Here is a 15,471-nt window from a genome sequence, read left to right on the forward strand (position 1 = left end):
TTGTCAAGATTGAGCGACCAAGGATGGTGTGATAGTAGAAGGATTGGGGCCTTCTCGGAGATGCAGACGGAGTGAAGCCCCGGGGAAAGTGAGGTTGAATGTTGAATGTTGAATGCGACGGATCAACCCGCCGGCCGGGGCAAGCAAGCACGCGGTGTTTATCCGACCGCCGCCTCGGCTCCCCGTCCAGCGGGACAGTCGCAGTGACCATCCCCCGGCCAGACAGTCATTCAGACCAGCTTCCCCCACGATGGCGAGTTATTTCCCTCCAAATGGAGTCATCTCCAACCATGCTTCCACTCGCACCTCTCCGGCGTCCTCCCCGCTTTCACCGCCAATACACCAGCGATCGAATGCCTTGTCCAACCGACTGACAAGTGTACTTTCGGCCTCGTATGCGGATTCGGATATTCGCGATGCGCTGGAGACCCTCAGTCTCAGAGGAATACATAATACGGCAGAGGTCCGACGACAACTGCGCTTGGATGTTCAGAAAGAAGTGGTCGATAGCAATGCTGAGATCGTGCGAGACTTTGGGTTGGTTGCGGAGGTGAGATGCGCCGATGCTGCGAGTCTACATGGATGCTAACCCTGGCCCAATGCGCAGCAATTGAAACGAATTGGTACCGTGATCTCGAATTTGAACCAAACATGCGAGGAGATGCGAAAACACATAGTCTCTGCCAGACAGGAGACGACACCAGTGCTTGAAGAAGCATCGGCGCTGATGAAGCAGAAGCAAGAGGCGGAAACCAAACAACAGTTGCTGGAGGCTTTCACTCAGCATTTCATTGTCCCCGATGAGGATCTACTGATCCTGACGTCCGCCGAAGAGCCCATCGATGATCACTTCTTTGATATCCTCGCTCGGGTGAAACAGGTGCACCGTGACTGTGAGGTGTTGCTGGGGGGTGAGAATGAGCGATTGGGTCTGGAGCTTATGGAGAAGAGCTCTAGAAGCCTGAATTCTGCCTACCAGAAGCTCTACAGGTGGATACAAAAGGAGTTCAGGTCCCTGAACCTCGAAGATCCCCGCATCAGCAGCTCCATCCGGCGCGTTCTGCGCGTACTGGCGGAGCGACCAAGCTTGTTTCATAGCTGCTTGGATTTCTTCGCAGAGGCTCGAGACTATGTCCTGTCTGACGCCTTCCACTATGCCCTTACGGATGCGGTTTCTGGCACTGCAGGTGACCAGAGCGTGAAGCCGATCGAGTTCTCCGCTCATGACCCCCTGCGGTACATCGGAGACATGCTGGCCTGGGTGCATTCCACCACCGTCTCTGAACGGGAGGCATTAGAGGCCCTCTTCGTCGCAGACGGGGAAGAGCTTGCCAGAGGCATTCAGGCCGGTCTAAGCAGTGAGCCCTGGTCTCGAATCGATGAAGACAAGGAAGTAACTTTCGACGGGCAAAAGGCCCTCAGCGACCTTGTCAACCGCGACCTTATTGGCGTCTCTCGAGCCCTACGACAGCGAGTCGAGCTAGTCATCCAGGGCCACGACGACCCCGTCACCTGCTACAAGGTGGTCAACCTCCTTTCCTTCTACCAGACGACCTTCTCCAAGCTGCTAGGTTCCCAATCCAACCTGGCTGAATTGCTCGAGACTCTCGAAAAGTTCACCTTCAAGCACTTCGAGACCCTCATGCAGGACGACGTCAACAATCTCTCAACCGACCACCTAGCCCTTACTCCCCCACCGGACCTCTCCGCGCCTCAATTCCTCCAAGACGCCCTCGAAGTCCTCACCTCTCTCATGAAGACCCACGAGGCCTCATTCGGCGCCGAACCCGTCTCTACCACCCCAGACGACAACTCCACCGCACCCAAGGAGAATCGATTTACCCCCGTCCTTCGCGCAGCCCTGGAACCCTTTCTCGACCTAGCCAAATCTTCGGCAGCGGACCTCCCCAATCCCACCACGCAAACCATCTACCTGACAAACATCCACCTCACAACCCGCACAGCCATCACCTCCTACCCTTTCGCAAGCGCAACCCACCTCTCCCCACTCCAAACAGCCCTCTCCACTCTCCGCATGGACCTCCTCAACATCCAACACCGCTACCTCCTCACCTCCTCCGGCCTCCAAACCCTCCTCACAGCCCTGGAACCTTTCTCCCTCTCATCCTCCTCAGCGCCACCACCCCCTGGAACAACAGACCAACAACCCCCCAACATAGCAGACATCACCACCCTCCCCGCATTCCACCCCTCCGCCCTCATCGCCATCAGCCAACAACTCGACGACTTCCTCCCCTCCGCACTCATGGACGCAACCGACAACCTGAAGCGCGTACAGAGCGCCACCTTCGTGAAGAGCGTGACCGAGGAAGCCGTCGAGGCATTCTGTCGCGATTTTGAGTTCGTAGAGGGTATGATTATCGGGGCGGACGAAGCGAGAGGTAGAGTTGATGTTGTGAGGGGTGAGGGCGATGAGAAGGAAGAAGAGCACGGGGAAGAAGAGGATGAGGCGGGAGACAAGGAATGGGGATTGAGGAAGTTGTTCCCTAGAACTACTGGGGAGATCAGAGTCCTGTTGAGTTAGGCTAGGGTTACTAGTACTAGGTGGAAGGGGGGTTGCTGTGTTGTGGTGTATATATTTTGCAGTGTATAGTTTATGGCAAGTCTAGACTGTTCTACAGTTGTGATTGAGTATGTCTATTTGGTATGGTCTTGATGGTTTGGTATTTAGACATAGAGAGCCTTATAAGGTATATGTTGTAGGAGCAAGATCTATTGAATGGAGCCAGGCCCCTAGATCTGTCGGATCATGATGCCATAGGGATCGCGATCCCGCTCACTGACATCGACAATGCACTCGGCATCGTCGAGCACATCCTTCAGATGTACGCCAGCCGTCTTCAGACCCTCCGCGCGCTGATCTTCCCACTCCTTCTTGACCGCATCCGCCAGCTTCTCTCGCATTACCGCGCGCAGATACCCCCGTTCAGTATTCGAGTGTGCGAGCGCAATAACGACCGAGCCACGCTCCACAGCCGCCAATGCTTCGTGGTGACTCAACTCACCCGTGAAGAGTAGATCCGGAATCTTACCGCCAGTGCCCTTCAGCAAGATGCTGGATCCAGAACCTGGACACACGCCCACGGTCCGGATCTTCAGGTCCTCGACCGAGGCAGTCTGCGGGATAGCAATAGGGATACCGCCAGGGTATCCGACACCCTGGGCGATGCGATCCACGATGGCGGTGAGAGGCTGTGGCTCGTCAAAGGTGACGATGCGACCCATTCCAGCTGACTCCATTCCCTCGGGCACTGGCGCCGGAGACGGGATGATGGTGGTTCGGACGTGAGGGACAGGCGTCGCAGGAGAGGATGGCTGTGGTTGCGGGAATGTGGCGTGGGAGTAGTGCGCTGATGAGGACTTTTGGACAGTGGGCTTTGTGTTGGGCGTGGGGGCGATTGCGCTGGTGACGATGTCGCACAGCCAGTCGCCCATGCCGCCCGGGGTTGCGTCGATAGCGGTGTGCGGAGAGTAGACGCTGATGCCTTCTTGAGCTAGGCGGAGGAGGGTGGATTGTTGGGGGTCGTTGAATGTGAGGGATTTGAGGCCGCGGAAGATAATTGGGTCTAGGAATGAGAGTGTGAGTGGTCGGTGTAGGTAGGGATGGGCGGTGGTTCATCGCATACGGTAGGCCACCACTACTGAGTCTCGGCGGGCGATTGCTTCATCTGCGACTGCTTTGGTGAGGTCAATTGCAAGGAGAGCGGAGTTTCTCTGTCTGCGAGTGTGATCGAAGGGCGCTTCAAGGAGTACTAGGACATAGAGTTAGCTGGAAATGTGGTGGTGAGCTAGATGGGCTGGATGAGAAGCTTACGGCCGGTATTGTCCCAGCTCTTATCTGCCAATGACTCTGGGTAGCTGTTATATCGAAGGGGTCAGCTGTAAGAAAACTAGGGCTGCCAATGTAGTAGAGGTTCGGAAAGCATACAGCTTCCGCATGGAGCTCACCACGGCCCGCGTGAATGGCGACGAGGTGGGGGCTGATGCAGACATCGTGGAATATAGGCGAAGGGGATGCCGGAAAACAGAGTTCATAGAAAATGCCGCTGTGCGTCGATAAAGTATTTGATGATCAATGCGAGCCCGGAATGTTTGATAACCAGTGCAAGTTAAGCTCGAGGAACCCCGCGAAGGTGACACAAGATATGAAGCTTGAGAGAGAAGCGATCGAAGCGATCGAAGCCGAGGAGCTGGCGCCACAGCTAATCTAGTCCGCTCCCGGACTAGTTCCCACTAGCCACATCGGCTGACCAATCCGTTTCTTACGGTACGGTACCGGCAGAAGGAGAATGAAATCCAGCATGAGGAACTCCGTCATCCTCCATCGGAAGAAGAAGCATCACCGCGCTGCCCACCACCCTGACTCAAATCGCTTCAGCGACACTTGGTCGCCTGACTCATAGTATAACCCAATCAGCGTTACACACCCTTATCCTATAACCCCCCCCAACCGAGGATCCCGTCCCGCCCGCGCTTGATGTACTCCCGCACCACTACCCTGTTGAGCAGAAGCTGCCGGTATCTTCTCCGCACCCCCGTCCATCACAAATCACCTTTCTCGATTTCCGCGCGCTCCTTCGCGGCAGTGAACGCAGCCATGGCCGATGCTACTTCGAGCGTTACGGCAGACTCGCTGAAGGCCAAACTGATCGACCAGTTGCAGGCGCAACATGTTGAGATCGAAGACTTGTCGGGTATGGAAGAGCCGTGCTGATTAATTGCTTCCCCCGTGCGGGAATGCGCTATAGCTACAATATTTGAGGTCCCGATGTTGACGATAAGTCTATAGGTGGTTGTGGACAGGCTTTCCAGGCCGTCATTGTTTCCCCTCAGTTTGAGAAGAAGACCATGCTTGCCCGCCATCGCCTGGTGAACTCGGCCCTGAAGGCGGAGATTGCTGCCATTCATGCCTGGACGCCCAAGTGCTACACTCCGGAGCAATGGCAGGCGCTGCACCAGGGCTAGGTTCGGACCGCAAGAATCGGAGGTGGATATATCCTGGGGGTTGACATGCTCTCTGATGGCATGCCGTCGGGCGTTGGGTTATTCGACATCATGGCTTTGCGCTGCCGGTTATGACTAATTTTTTTCGCTGGCTATGGTTTTTGCAAATAGATTTATATCAAAACAATTATTATGATTCACTGTCATGTATAGGAGCCTAGATATATAACAGTCCTGGGTGTGCTGGTACCCGGAGCTGGTTTAGCCCAAGATCTTCTCGGCCGCAGAGACTACCATCGTTATTAGTAACAAACATATGGGGTGCTTATAGCTGGAGTCGTACCGTCAAGACCGATGTTGTCGGGCTCCACGAAAGCCTCTTTGACCTTTCCGTCCTCGACAACCAGCGCATAACGCTTGCTGCGGTTGTTTCCGAAGATCGAAGCGCTGTCGAAAGTTACATCAAGAGCCTTGGAGAACTTGCCGGAGGGGTCACCCAGGAAGCGAATCTATAGGCGGCGTTAACTCGTGACATTGGGTATCTCGTACAATCCGATATAGTATCACTTACGCCGCTCTTGCCCTCGGGATCAAGGGAGGAAGCCCAAGCCTTGGTCCTGTCGTCGAGTTAACCAATAAGCTCAATTGAAAGTAGCCTCGTATGCGACTCGTGACTTACACGAAGGGGTCATTGACTGCAACGACGAAAACCTGGCCGGCCTCCTTAAGCTTGGGATGCTTGATGTATCCTGGGATGTGAGTGCTGGAGCACGCGGGGCCTAATGATATCCGCCAAGGACGGGGGAGTTAGCAATCCGGCCTCACGGGAGATTTTCAGTAGCGGCGGCCACTCCTTTCCTTTCCTTGCCCAGAATGACCGAATCAGCGGCGACAGGGACACGTACTGAAAGCAGCCGGCACACCAACAATGATGCCCTTTCCTTTGAGCTCCTTGGCGAGGTTGACCTTGTTACCGGGCGAGTCCTCGACCAGGACGTCCAGGTCGGGGATGGCGTCCCCCTTCTGAACAAAAGCCGGCGCGGTGCTGTGGAAAAGGGCCCTCTGGGACAAGGCGCGAGGGACACCGGCAGTAAGACGACGAGCAGCAAACATGGCTAGAGGAGGAATGAATGACAATTCAGGAAGGAATGTGTTGCAGGGGAGATTGGATGTTCCAGTTGGGAGGAGCCACTGGAAGTTAAAATAGGCGATGGAGGTGGAAGAGAGAAGAGAGAAGAGATGGGAGGTGGATGGATGATTGTTGATGTTCCTGAGCTGGTGGATCTCGCAGCTTTCTCCAGAATGGCTCCAGTCCGGAACATTATTTCGTCATGGTCGCTTTCGGCTGCAGCGCCCGGACGCCAGCCGCCGAACGTGGGGACTCAACTCGCTGAGCATGAGGAGATTGATTAGTGATTGGAAATTTTGATATTTGGATAATTGACCCTGAGGAGATAGGAATGTTTTGCCGTAGGATGTGGTGGCCAGTCATGTTGGTCTCACGCAATCGTCCACATGAATGGCTAACAAGCTCAAGATGGCAGATGCCATGCAGAAGGGAGATACTACTACTACTACTACTACTACTACTACTCCGTATGTAGTAGATATGTAGATAGTAGATTCATGTCTACGGATCCCCCCGGAATGTAAGACGGGGGGGGGCAAGATGGAGATGAGACGACATCGAATCAATCATACCGTGCGGACATGGACTCCGGGGATCCCATGGACCAGTCTCGATCGCTGGCTCTGACAGCCTTTGTTTTCCCGCCGACGGACAACCCTGCATTGTCTATCTCGGACTGCAAGGGTTCGTTCGCAGCATTCAGGTGGCTTTGGACCGGGGATGGGTCTGGACTCTGGCGACTCTTGCCCATGTAAAACCTTGGCTGGTTTGATATTAATGCCATAAAGGGCTTCACTGGCGTGAGAGGAGTGAAGAGAGACAGGAGTAATCGACTTAGCAGTTGGGCACTGGCTTTAATCATATTAATAGTACCAGCTCCCTCAACTAGTACCATGATGTTCGGGAGGTGGCGCATCCATGATCCATAGTCTCCTTGTACTAAATAAAGAGTCGCCCCAATCTCTATCATATCGGTTGGCTTAACTGGGAAGTCCTGGGTTGGACATCGCATGCTTGTCTCCGTCTTTCTTTGTCTTGCAGCATCTCTCGATGCTCGTATCGTCGGCTATGCGAGCGAGGGATCTGCATCCAGTGCTGCAATAGATCACCCCTGAGAGGAGTCGTAAGTATCTGTAAGTGTAGGGAAGACAACCGGTGGTGAGATCATGGCCTGAGACCTGGAGACCAGGAGGTAATGCCTCCTCCTCTCGTACGACTGACTGTGGTTACCGCGGGGTCCGAGAGAATGAAGCCCACCCCTCCTCCGTATACCATTGTTGATCGCCGCATACAATCCAAGGCCCCTCCACCCTGGGTAGCCTATCTCCATGGCTCCCCCCCATCCTTTTCATGCATGGGTTCTGCATCAATCGGGCGCACTGACAGCTATGGACCGGTAATTCCGCCAGAGCAAGCTGTGGGTACCTAGTGGTCACTCTGGCTTGACTGCCTACCTTACTTGGGGTGCCTTTGCACTTTGGGTTTCCGTTGTTATTATTTTATTATTTTATTTTATTTTTCTTTTCCTTTCTGTCCTGTTCATACCTGTTGGGAAGGCTGGGAAGGAGGGGGTGGTGGGATAGATAGTTGCTCGTAAATATTATTGAGTTGTCTCTTCCCATTAGTTGGACCCGATGCTCTAAGATTTAGTTAGCTGGCGTTAGCATGGGAATTCTCCTCTACCCCTCCTATGGGATCTCCTTGCGTGAGGTCATCCCCCCCAACCATTCTGCATGAAAAAAGCCTCAAGAAGACATACCCGACAATGAAAATGGAGAGCATTTAGATAAAAATGGTCAGATAAGAATTGCCGTGGAAGGGAGGAACCCCAAACGATATTAACTCATAAAAAAGGGACGATGTGACAACCCAACCGGTGGGTGTTGTGGCTAGTGACCACGTACTTAGTCGGAGAGGGGAGAGGAACCCACTTGGAGACAACAAGATTTGATAGATAGGTACCTAGCCAGCAGCAGAAACACCAGACAGAGAGGCAAGACAGACAGACAGACAGACAGACAAACTTTCGCTGAGCGGTTGAACGTGAACCTGATTGCCAAATGGGCGCAAGCCATGGAAAGCCAATCCCAGAAACAACCCACGTCTTTTTTCCCCATCCACCACTTCAGCCAGCAGCAAGCAACTAAGCAAGCCCCGGCGCCCCCTCTTCTTCCCTCCCTCGGTCTGCTACCTAACTGACTAACTGACTAACGGCCAAATGAGAAAGAAAATCCTAAAAAAAAAAAAAAAAAAAGACCAAATCAAATCAAATAAACCCAAGAAATCAGTCCCATCGGCTCGACTGGAACTAAACCCGAACGGAGGGGACTAATTAATCCCCATTCCTCCTACTAACAGAACTGACCTTGAACTGACTTACCACCACCACCATCGCTCGACCACGATTACTACCTTACGGTCGTCTTTTTCTTTCTCCCCCCATTCCTCTTCTTTTCTTCTTCCTTTTCTTGTCTTATTATTACTCAGTTCGTTCACCAAGATACCTAACTGATATCGCCACCCGGGTTAAATTGACGACTGGCTGGTTCTATTTTCCCCCGTCCTCGCCGTTTCTCCAAGCCCTGCGACTTGTTGAGCCTGTTGCTTGTTCGATCGGTCGCGACCCATCTAGCCCACGATGGACGGTGGCCAGACCTCGACCAGCGCCGCCCCCGCGGGCAACTCCAGCGATTTTGTAAGTGTCGCCCTCGATAGCGACCATGTGAACATCATGATCTCACAATTATTGTACCTGATTATACTTCGTTTTGCTAACAATATGTGTAGGTACGGAAACTCTACAAGTGAGTGTTCCCCTTTTACTCCTCCCCGTACCTTTTCTTCGCTTTCAGGGTCCGATTTCTCGCCCTCGGCTTTGCCATCTTACCCTCGGCGCGCTCCAATCTTTCGTTGCGCCTCGTTGAATCCCCCCAAAACTTCGCATGTTGACGTGACCCGGTATCACTGACCTGTGTACAAGAATGCTGGAGGATCCATCGTACGCGGAAATTGTGCGGTGGGGCGACGAAGGAGACAGTTTTGTAGTCTTGGAGGTGCGGCGACCCTCTCCGGATTTCCCCCCCTGCGATCGCAACCACCGTAACTGACCTACCACCTGCGATCTGCCAGTGTGAAAAATTTACCAAGACTATCCTCCCAAAACACTTCAAACACAGTAACTTCGCCAGTTTTGTACGACAGCTGAACAAATACGATTTTCACAAAGTGAGGCAGAATAATGAGGAGAATGGACAGTCGCCATACGGTCAGAATGTAAGGATTCCGCTCTTGTGGCGGTCGATGCGACAGCTTCTAACTGCGAGTCCAGGCTTGGGAATTCAAGCATCCGGAGTTCAGAGCGAACAGCAAGGAGTCACTCGATAATATCCGACGGAAGGCCCCGGCTCCGCGCAAACAGACCCAGAGCACCGACGACTCGGTTCCAACACAACAAATAGATTTGCTGAACCAGCAGATTGTGGCACAACAACAACAAATCCAGCACCTGTCCGACCGGTACGCACAGCTGACTGTTGACCACCAGCTGATGCTACAGGAGGTGTTGAGGGTGCAGAAAACCGTTCTCAACCATGAAAACGTTATCCACCAGGTCATGACTTACTTGCTTTCTGTTGATGCCCGTCAAAGGCGTGACAGCAAAGCGACTGCGCCTTTCCAGGCGCAGGGTCAAGCAGGCTCGACCTTGAGCCCTTCACAGGTCGCGTCGATGGACGATGAGCCATCGTCACCCTTGCAGCATGCCTCGAAACTTCTAAATGATATGAATGCCGAAATCCAGTTCAACTTGGCTGGTCTGGAGTCGATGGGTGAGCCACCGAAGACGGCGGCGGTGGTTGCCACGCCTGCCCTAGAAGCTGCCCCTCGTAATGGTGTTGCGCGCCCCCCGCCAGCAGCCACCAATCCAAATGCTGCCATGGTCTATTCGAAGATCAACGGTGACATCGAACCCGTCGTTTACCCCGTAGGCGCCACTAACGGCATCGATCCGATGTACAGTGAACACGTCAATAATGTCCCGTATCCCATGCCACCGAAACAAGAGCTCGAAGAAAGTCGCAGGCCGTTTTCCGACAATAGGAAAAAGAGCGCGAATGTGGATCCCGGTTGGGTGCGCAGCCCGCATATCCTGCTTGTGGAGGACGATGCAACGTGCCGTCAGATCGGTGGGAAGTTCCTCTATTCGTTCTCTTGCGTCATTGACACCGCGGTACGTTGTGTTTTCTCGGAGAACTAGAGAATGTGTCTACTAATGGTGCTACAGTTTGATGGCCTGGAAGCCGTAAACAAGATACAGGATGGCTCCAAATATGATCTCATTCTCATGGACATCATTATGCCCAACTTGGATGGTGTCTCGGCCTGCCATCTCATCCGCCAATTCGATAGGACTCCCATCATTGCCATGACTTCTAACATTCGGAGTGACGATATCCAGCTCTACTTCCAGCATGGTATGTCCGCTACCATTTGGTCCCCTTTTTGCGACCCTCCCCCGCTAACGGTCTTTGTAGGGATGGACGATGTTCTTCCCAAACCCTTCACCAGAAAAAGTCTTCTGGATATGCTTGAGAAGCATTTAGTTCATTTGAAGACGATTCCCCAAAGCATGGAGGCTCCTCCATCTGCAGCAGCCGCGGTTACGATGGCTGCGCAGAGCTCGGCTGCCCAGTCGGTCAAGGAGGACAGTTCTCCTGGGCAATCACCCGCGACATCAATGACTAACTGGCAATCGCCGGGCCAGTTCCAAGGGATGGCGACCGTGCCCCCTAACATCCAGCAGGTCCAAAGTCAATATGTTCCTGCTGCCCCAGCTGCAGCTGCATATGCTGTAGACCAAAATGGGGTTCAGTATCCGACACCCGCCGTGGCGCTTACTACCGCGGCGCCTGCGGCCGCCAGGCCGCAACCCCGCCGGCAGCTCTCAGAAATGTCCAGCGCCGCTGAGAACCCTAACATGGCCAAACGACCGCGCATGTATTCCCACCAAGCACAGCCAATGGTCAACCCCATGCAGGCCACGCGATCAGGCTAGGTTCAAGGCCTTTTACGTTCATATATCTCTTATAACTCCACAATGCCGAATGATCAATTCATTCCTTCCCGCCTCCCCCATCTCTCCCCTTTATACCACCATGCCTCCTTGCCTTACGATCTTTATTTTCTTATGAAATCTTAGCCGTACGATATCGTTGTCTCGGGGAGTTGTACTGCTTCTATATTTATTTTTCAAAATTTTCTCGATATATCCCGGTGTCTGGGGCGTTTATTGTTACTTGCATAGGTTGCGGATCGTCTTGCGGCAAACTGTTAGGTTATTTCGTTTCTACCGGATGGCCGGCACAGCCAAACCGGCCGGTACTTTGAGGGTGGCATCCATATGCCTTGGTTTGGAAGAAAGGACCTTGGGCTGCCAGCATGTAGTGTTCATCGCTTTCTGTACGCGTCATTGGATCTGATTAATTGTTGGGGCGCTCTGTACCTCTTTGTTGTGTGGAAGGCCAATTTGCGGTGGGTCAATTTTAGCTAAGCATGATGCTCAACAGCAGGGTTGTTGGGTCGGGACGTGGGATTCTATAGAGCCAAATTCAATCTATTATTAACTCAATCGCGAGCGCTTAAATCCTCTTGACAGATCGATCGCAGTCAGGACCCGTAACCAAGGACAAATTGGACCTGCACGCCCACACGCACAGCAACCTCTGGGTCTGAATAGCCACCAACCAGTTGGGGATCATACGATACAGCTTTTGATCCGCCCACCCGATCTTTCTGCTACCCACGATCTTGCGTTCATCAGCTTATCCATGTCAGATAAGGTTCTAGACCGTCGGTCCCTGAACAAGGGATATTCCTTCGAGTCTATGAGGGCCCAGGCCCTGGATGGTGTTCTGGACTCTTGGACCCCCAGCCGGTCAGCCACTGTGGCTGAGAGCCTGAAACGCCAGTAAATCACGTGACTGGTACTCTCACGTGCCAGGCGGGCAGCCTGCGAGTGGGGGCTAGCAAACAGGACAAACCAGCGAGGTGGGATGAAGTCTGACTCCTCCGCCCGAGGAACGGGCTTGGCGGAGATTTTGCGAGTTGACGCGCTTGGTGAACCGTTGTTGGATTCTGCGCATTGTCTGGGTGATCCCTGGAGCCTGTTATTTCCTCTCTCTGCTGTCTTGCCGATTTCCTATACAAATCATCCGATTGAGACGGGGAAACCTATACCTCTTAACCAACTTACCTACCCGATGTGAGTGCGCATTGTGTGCCCGTCCATATTTCGGCGATATCATTGCTGACTGCTTTTTTGATAGATGGGCCCGAAACAGAAAGGCGGTGCGGCGAAGAGGGGAAATGCCACGGAGGAGGTGGAGGAGACATTGCAGGCGGTGGTATGTTGTTTGGAATCGCAATGGGAAACGATGTCGGTGTTGGTTAATGGTTCTTTGTCCTAGGTGCTTGCCGACACTTTCGAGACGAGATTCGAGCCATTCACACTTGAGAAGCCTCGCGTATGTCTATCATCATTGATAAGCGACGGAGGTAATTTTGAGGACTGATGCAGAGCGATTTAGTGTCTCTTGCCACTTGCGAACACACCTTTGATTGAGTATACGCTCGAGTTCCTCGCCAACGCCGGTGTCGAAGATGTTTTTCTGTACGGCGGAGCGCATTCGGATCAGCTGGAGAAATACATCAAGTATGTGATTTCACTGTGGGGGGTGGGTGATATTTCAGGTTGGCGATTTCGGGACTGACAAGGAGGCTTGTACAGTGCGTCCAAATGGAGAGCGCCATCATCGCCGTTCAAGCAGTTGACTTTCCTCAAGTCGACGTCAACATCGGTTGGAGATGTCATGCGCGACCTTGATGGCAAGCATCTCATCACTGGCGATTTCATCGTGGTCAGCGGCGATGTCATCAGCAACCTGCCGATCGAAGGCGCGCTAGCAAAGCATCGTGCTCGCCGTGAAGCCGACAAGAACGCGATCATGACTATGATCCTGCGGGAAGCCGGCAGGAACCACAGAACCAAGTCTTCATCTGTCTCGCCCGTCTTTGTTATCGACCCTACCAAGGACCGTTGTCTACACTACGAGGAGATCGACCAACACTCCCCCGAGTCTTCCCGTCTGAACATCGACGCCGAACTTATCACTACACACCAGGAGATTGACCTGCGCCAAGACTTGATCGACTGCAACATCGACATTTGCACACCTGATGTTCTGAGTCTTTGGTCTGACAGTTTCGATTATCAGACTCCCCGGAAACAGTTCCTGTTTGGTGTGTTGAAAGACTACGAATTGAACGGAAAGACTATCCACACGCATATTGTGAAGGACCACTACGCAGCCCGGGTAAGGAACTTGAAGGCGTACGATGCCGTCAATAAGGATATTATTTCGCGGTGGGCGTATCCTCTGTGCCCTGATACAAACCTGCTTCCCGGCCACAACTACGAGCTTCGGAAGGGAAGCCTGTATCAAGAACAGGGCGTGACGCTGGCTCGCTCGTGTGTCATCGGTCGGCGAACGGTCATCGGCCAGGGCACGAGTATCGGAGATAAAACGACAGTGAAGAACACCGTTCTCGGACGGAACTGCAAGATTGGCAAGAACGTCACTCTGGATGGTGCTTACATCTGGGATGGTGCGGTCATCGGGGATGGAACGACTGTCGAACAAGCGATTGTTGCTGACCGGGCGGTGGTGGGTAAGAACTGCACCATCGAACCTGGGTCCCTGATTTCATTCGGTGTGGAAATCGCCGATGGTGTAAAGGTTAGCGACGGAAGACGTATAACGAAAGCTCCCCGGGAGTACGACGATGAGATCCCAGCCAGCGAACCCGAGGTTGTTGGAGAGGGTGGCAAGGGGTACGAGTACGTTCCTTATGAAGATGAAGACGAAGATGAGATTGCTAGCAATGCTTCATCTGGGTTGGGTATGTTCTTTATCTCTCTATGGGTTTCCTTACATACTGATTTGCTCTCGCAGTTTACAACATGGCGCACCTATCTCTTTCCACGGAGTCCATCTCGACGCTATCGTCTGAGATCTCCGAGTTTGGTCGGTCTCGTTCCGGAAGTTTCAGCACTACAATGTCCGAAGACGAAGACCAGGACCACTTCGTCCATGATGCTGCGGCTAGTGTCTACGACAGCTTGCGCGATGGCGTCACGTCCGATGTTGTACAGTTAGAATTGGTCAGTTTGCGTATGACAGCAAATGCTTCGGACCACCATGTCCGACGAGCAGTGGTCTCGGCCTTCATGAAGCGTATTCATCAGTTGATGGAGGGTGGCAAGGGAGCCAGCGACGCCATCCGGGAAATCTTTGGCAAGTACAAGGAAATCGTCGAGCGGTCTATGTTCGACCGGGAGAGCAACGCGAAGCCTGACCAAGTGGACTTGCTGCTGCTTCTGCAGCAGGACCTGGTGCACCGCAACCGCGGTGACACAGTCCTACTGTTTACGGCCAAGGAGCTGTACGACCTGGAGATCGTGGAGGAGGAGGCTTATGAGCAGTGGTGGGCGGATGAGCGATCAAGCGCCAGTGAAGAGATGCGTCAGGTGCGTAGCCAGTCCCAACAGTTTGTGGACTGGCTGGCCAATGCCGAAGAAGAAGAGAGCAGCGACGAGGAGGAGGAGGACAGCGAGGAGGATGATGAGTAGATGATATAGATCGCATGGGCTATAAGCCGCACAGCATTTTTTAAGATCCAATGACGAAAGCTTACCACCATAAGAGGAATAGTAATAATGGGCGATGAGTGATGCGCGATGGTGCCTGGGTGGGTGCCTGGCCAACCAGGCAGCGGCCGGGGAGGTCAGGTGTGCCGGCCTAAAAGCAGCAAGTATAATTCTGGATCGTCCTCCTGAGCTGCTGAGCGATTTGTCGCTGATCTTATCCTCTGCTCCGGGTCCAGTCCATTTTCCAATAGAGGTTATCCGGGTCTGTGTGCTAGGTCAACTCGTCCCAGCAGACGTGTGCTGATTACTCCGCAGAGTCGGCATCATCACCACCGTCATCATCTCACTCCGGCGGTGACAGCCGTGAAAAGGGAAGGACAACGGTGGTCTGTGACTACTGGGTATCCTATCTATCCTTACCCTCGAAGTGCACGGCGCTATCATTTATCTCTCTATTGCTGCTCCCGCTTGTTCCTTGATTTCCTCCCCCACAGTTTGGCTCTGTGGTGGAGTTCTTCCACTCCAGCCTCGGGCCCTTCCTGGCTCCTCTGCTGCAATTTGACCCTGCCAAGTCCCTCCCATCGAGCCGCGATCGATCATAAAGGATCTCTTTACTTTTTTCCCCCTGTTTGTCGGAAGGGGGACGCCAGAGGTGACAGACCACTTTGGACTT

At 53.3% G+C, this 15,471-nt stretch overlaps 7 protein-coding genes across 7 annotated transcripts; 4 read left to right on the forward strand and 3 right to left on the reverse strand.

Annotated features, from left to right (window-relative positions):
- Window positions 1–208: 208 nt before the first annotated feature.
- Window positions 209–2,647, forward strand: cog6 (Golgi transport complex subunit COG6). The gene is made up of 2 exons (XM_025614900.1): window positions 209–550; window positions 608–2,647. The coding sequence occupies exons 1-2, from the start codon at window positions 251–253 to the stop codon at window positions 2,543–2,545; spliced, it is 2,238 nt and encodes a 745-aa protein (XP_025471161.1). The 5' UTR covers window positions 209–250; the 3' UTR covers window positions 2,546–2,647.
- Window positions 2,648–2,754: 107 nt separating this feature from the next.
- On the reverse strand, window positions 2,755–4,166 carry BO94DRAFT_508795 (NGG1p interacting factor 3; the record flags this gene model as incomplete). Its single annotated transcript, XM_025609678.1, has 4 exons — window positions 3,950–4,166; window positions 3,836–3,879; window positions 3,648–3,773; window positions 2,755–3,587 (listed from the first exon to the last, which is right to left on the reverse strand). The coding sequence occupies exons 1-4, from the start codon at window positions 4,054–4,056 to the stop codon at window positions 2,755–2,757; spliced, it is 1,110 nt and encodes a 369-aa protein (XP_025471162.1). The 5' UTR covers window positions 4,057–4,166.
- A 170-nt stretch (window positions 4,167–4,336) lies between these two features.
- BO94DRAFT_531375 (BolA family protein) lies at window positions 4,337–5,160 on the forward strand. The gene is made up of 2 exons (XM_025610886.1): window positions 4,337–4,715; window positions 4,811–5,160. Exons 1-2 carry the CDS (start codon window positions 4,619–4,621, stop codon window positions 4,984–4,986), a joined length of 273 nt encoding a protein of 90 aa, XP_025471163.1. The 5' UTR covers window positions 4,337–4,618; the 3' UTR covers window positions 4,987–5,160.
- On the reverse strand, window positions 4,981–6,186 carry BO94DRAFT_273115 (peroxiredoxin family protein). The gene is made up of 5 exons (XM_025606577.1): window positions 5,871–6,186; window positions 5,645–5,744; window positions 5,537–5,582; window positions 5,309–5,474; window positions 4,981–5,255 (listed from the first exon to the last, which is right to left on the reverse strand). The coding sequence occupies exons 1-5, from the start codon at window positions 6,076–6,078 to the stop codon at window positions 5,227–5,229; spliced, it is 549 nt and encodes a 182-aa protein (XP_025471164.1). The 5' UTR covers window positions 6,079–6,186; the 3' UTR covers window positions 4,981–5,226.
- BO94DRAFT_273114 (uncharacterized protein) lies at window positions 6,187–7,213 on the reverse strand. Its single transcript, XM_025606576.1, has 2 exons — window positions 6,667–7,213; window positions 6,187–6,355 (listed from the first exon to the last, which is right to left on the reverse strand). The coding sequence occupies exons 1-2, from the start codon at window positions 7,104–7,106 to the stop codon at window positions 6,295–6,297; spliced, it is 501 nt and encodes a 166-aa protein (XP_025471165.1). The 5' UTR covers window positions 7,107–7,213; the 3' UTR covers window positions 6,187–6,294.
- Window positions 7,214–8,732: 1,519 nt separating this feature from the next.
- Window positions 8,733–11,147, forward strand: skn7 (putative stress response transcription factor SrrA/Skn7; the record flags this gene model as incomplete). Its single annotated transcript, XM_025613102.1, has 7 exons — window positions 8,733–8,789; window positions 8,882–8,898; window positions 9,075–9,147; window positions 9,224–9,367; window positions 9,423–10,322; window positions 10,377–10,566; window positions 10,627–11,147. 7 exons carry the CDS (start codon window positions 8,733–8,735, stop codon window positions 11,145–11,147), a joined length of 1,902 nt encoding a protein of 633 aa, XP_025471166.1.
- A 1,270-nt stretch (window positions 11,148–12,417) lies between these two features.
- BO94DRAFT_457461 (translation initiation factor eIF2B catalytic subunit epsilon) lies at window positions 12,418–14,780 on the forward strand (the record flags this gene model as incomplete). Its single annotated transcript, XM_025607745.1, has 5 exons — window positions 12,418–12,495; window positions 12,559–12,615; window positions 12,679–12,803; window positions 12,879–14,050; window positions 14,104–14,780. 5 exons carry the CDS (start codon window positions 12,418–12,420, stop codon window positions 14,778–14,780), a joined length of 2,109 nt encoding a protein of 702 aa, XP_025471167.1.
- Between the last annotated feature and the right edge of the window lie 691 nt (window positions 14,781–15,471).

Source organism: Aspergillus sclerotioniger, assembly GCF_003184525.1.
Source record: "Aspergillus sclerotioniger CBS 115572 chromosome Unknown BO94scaffold_4, whole genome shotgun sequence".
Taxonomy (NCBI): Eukaryota; Fungi; Ascomycota; class Eurotiomycetes; order Eurotiales; family Aspergillaceae; genus Aspergillus; species Aspergillus sclerotioniger.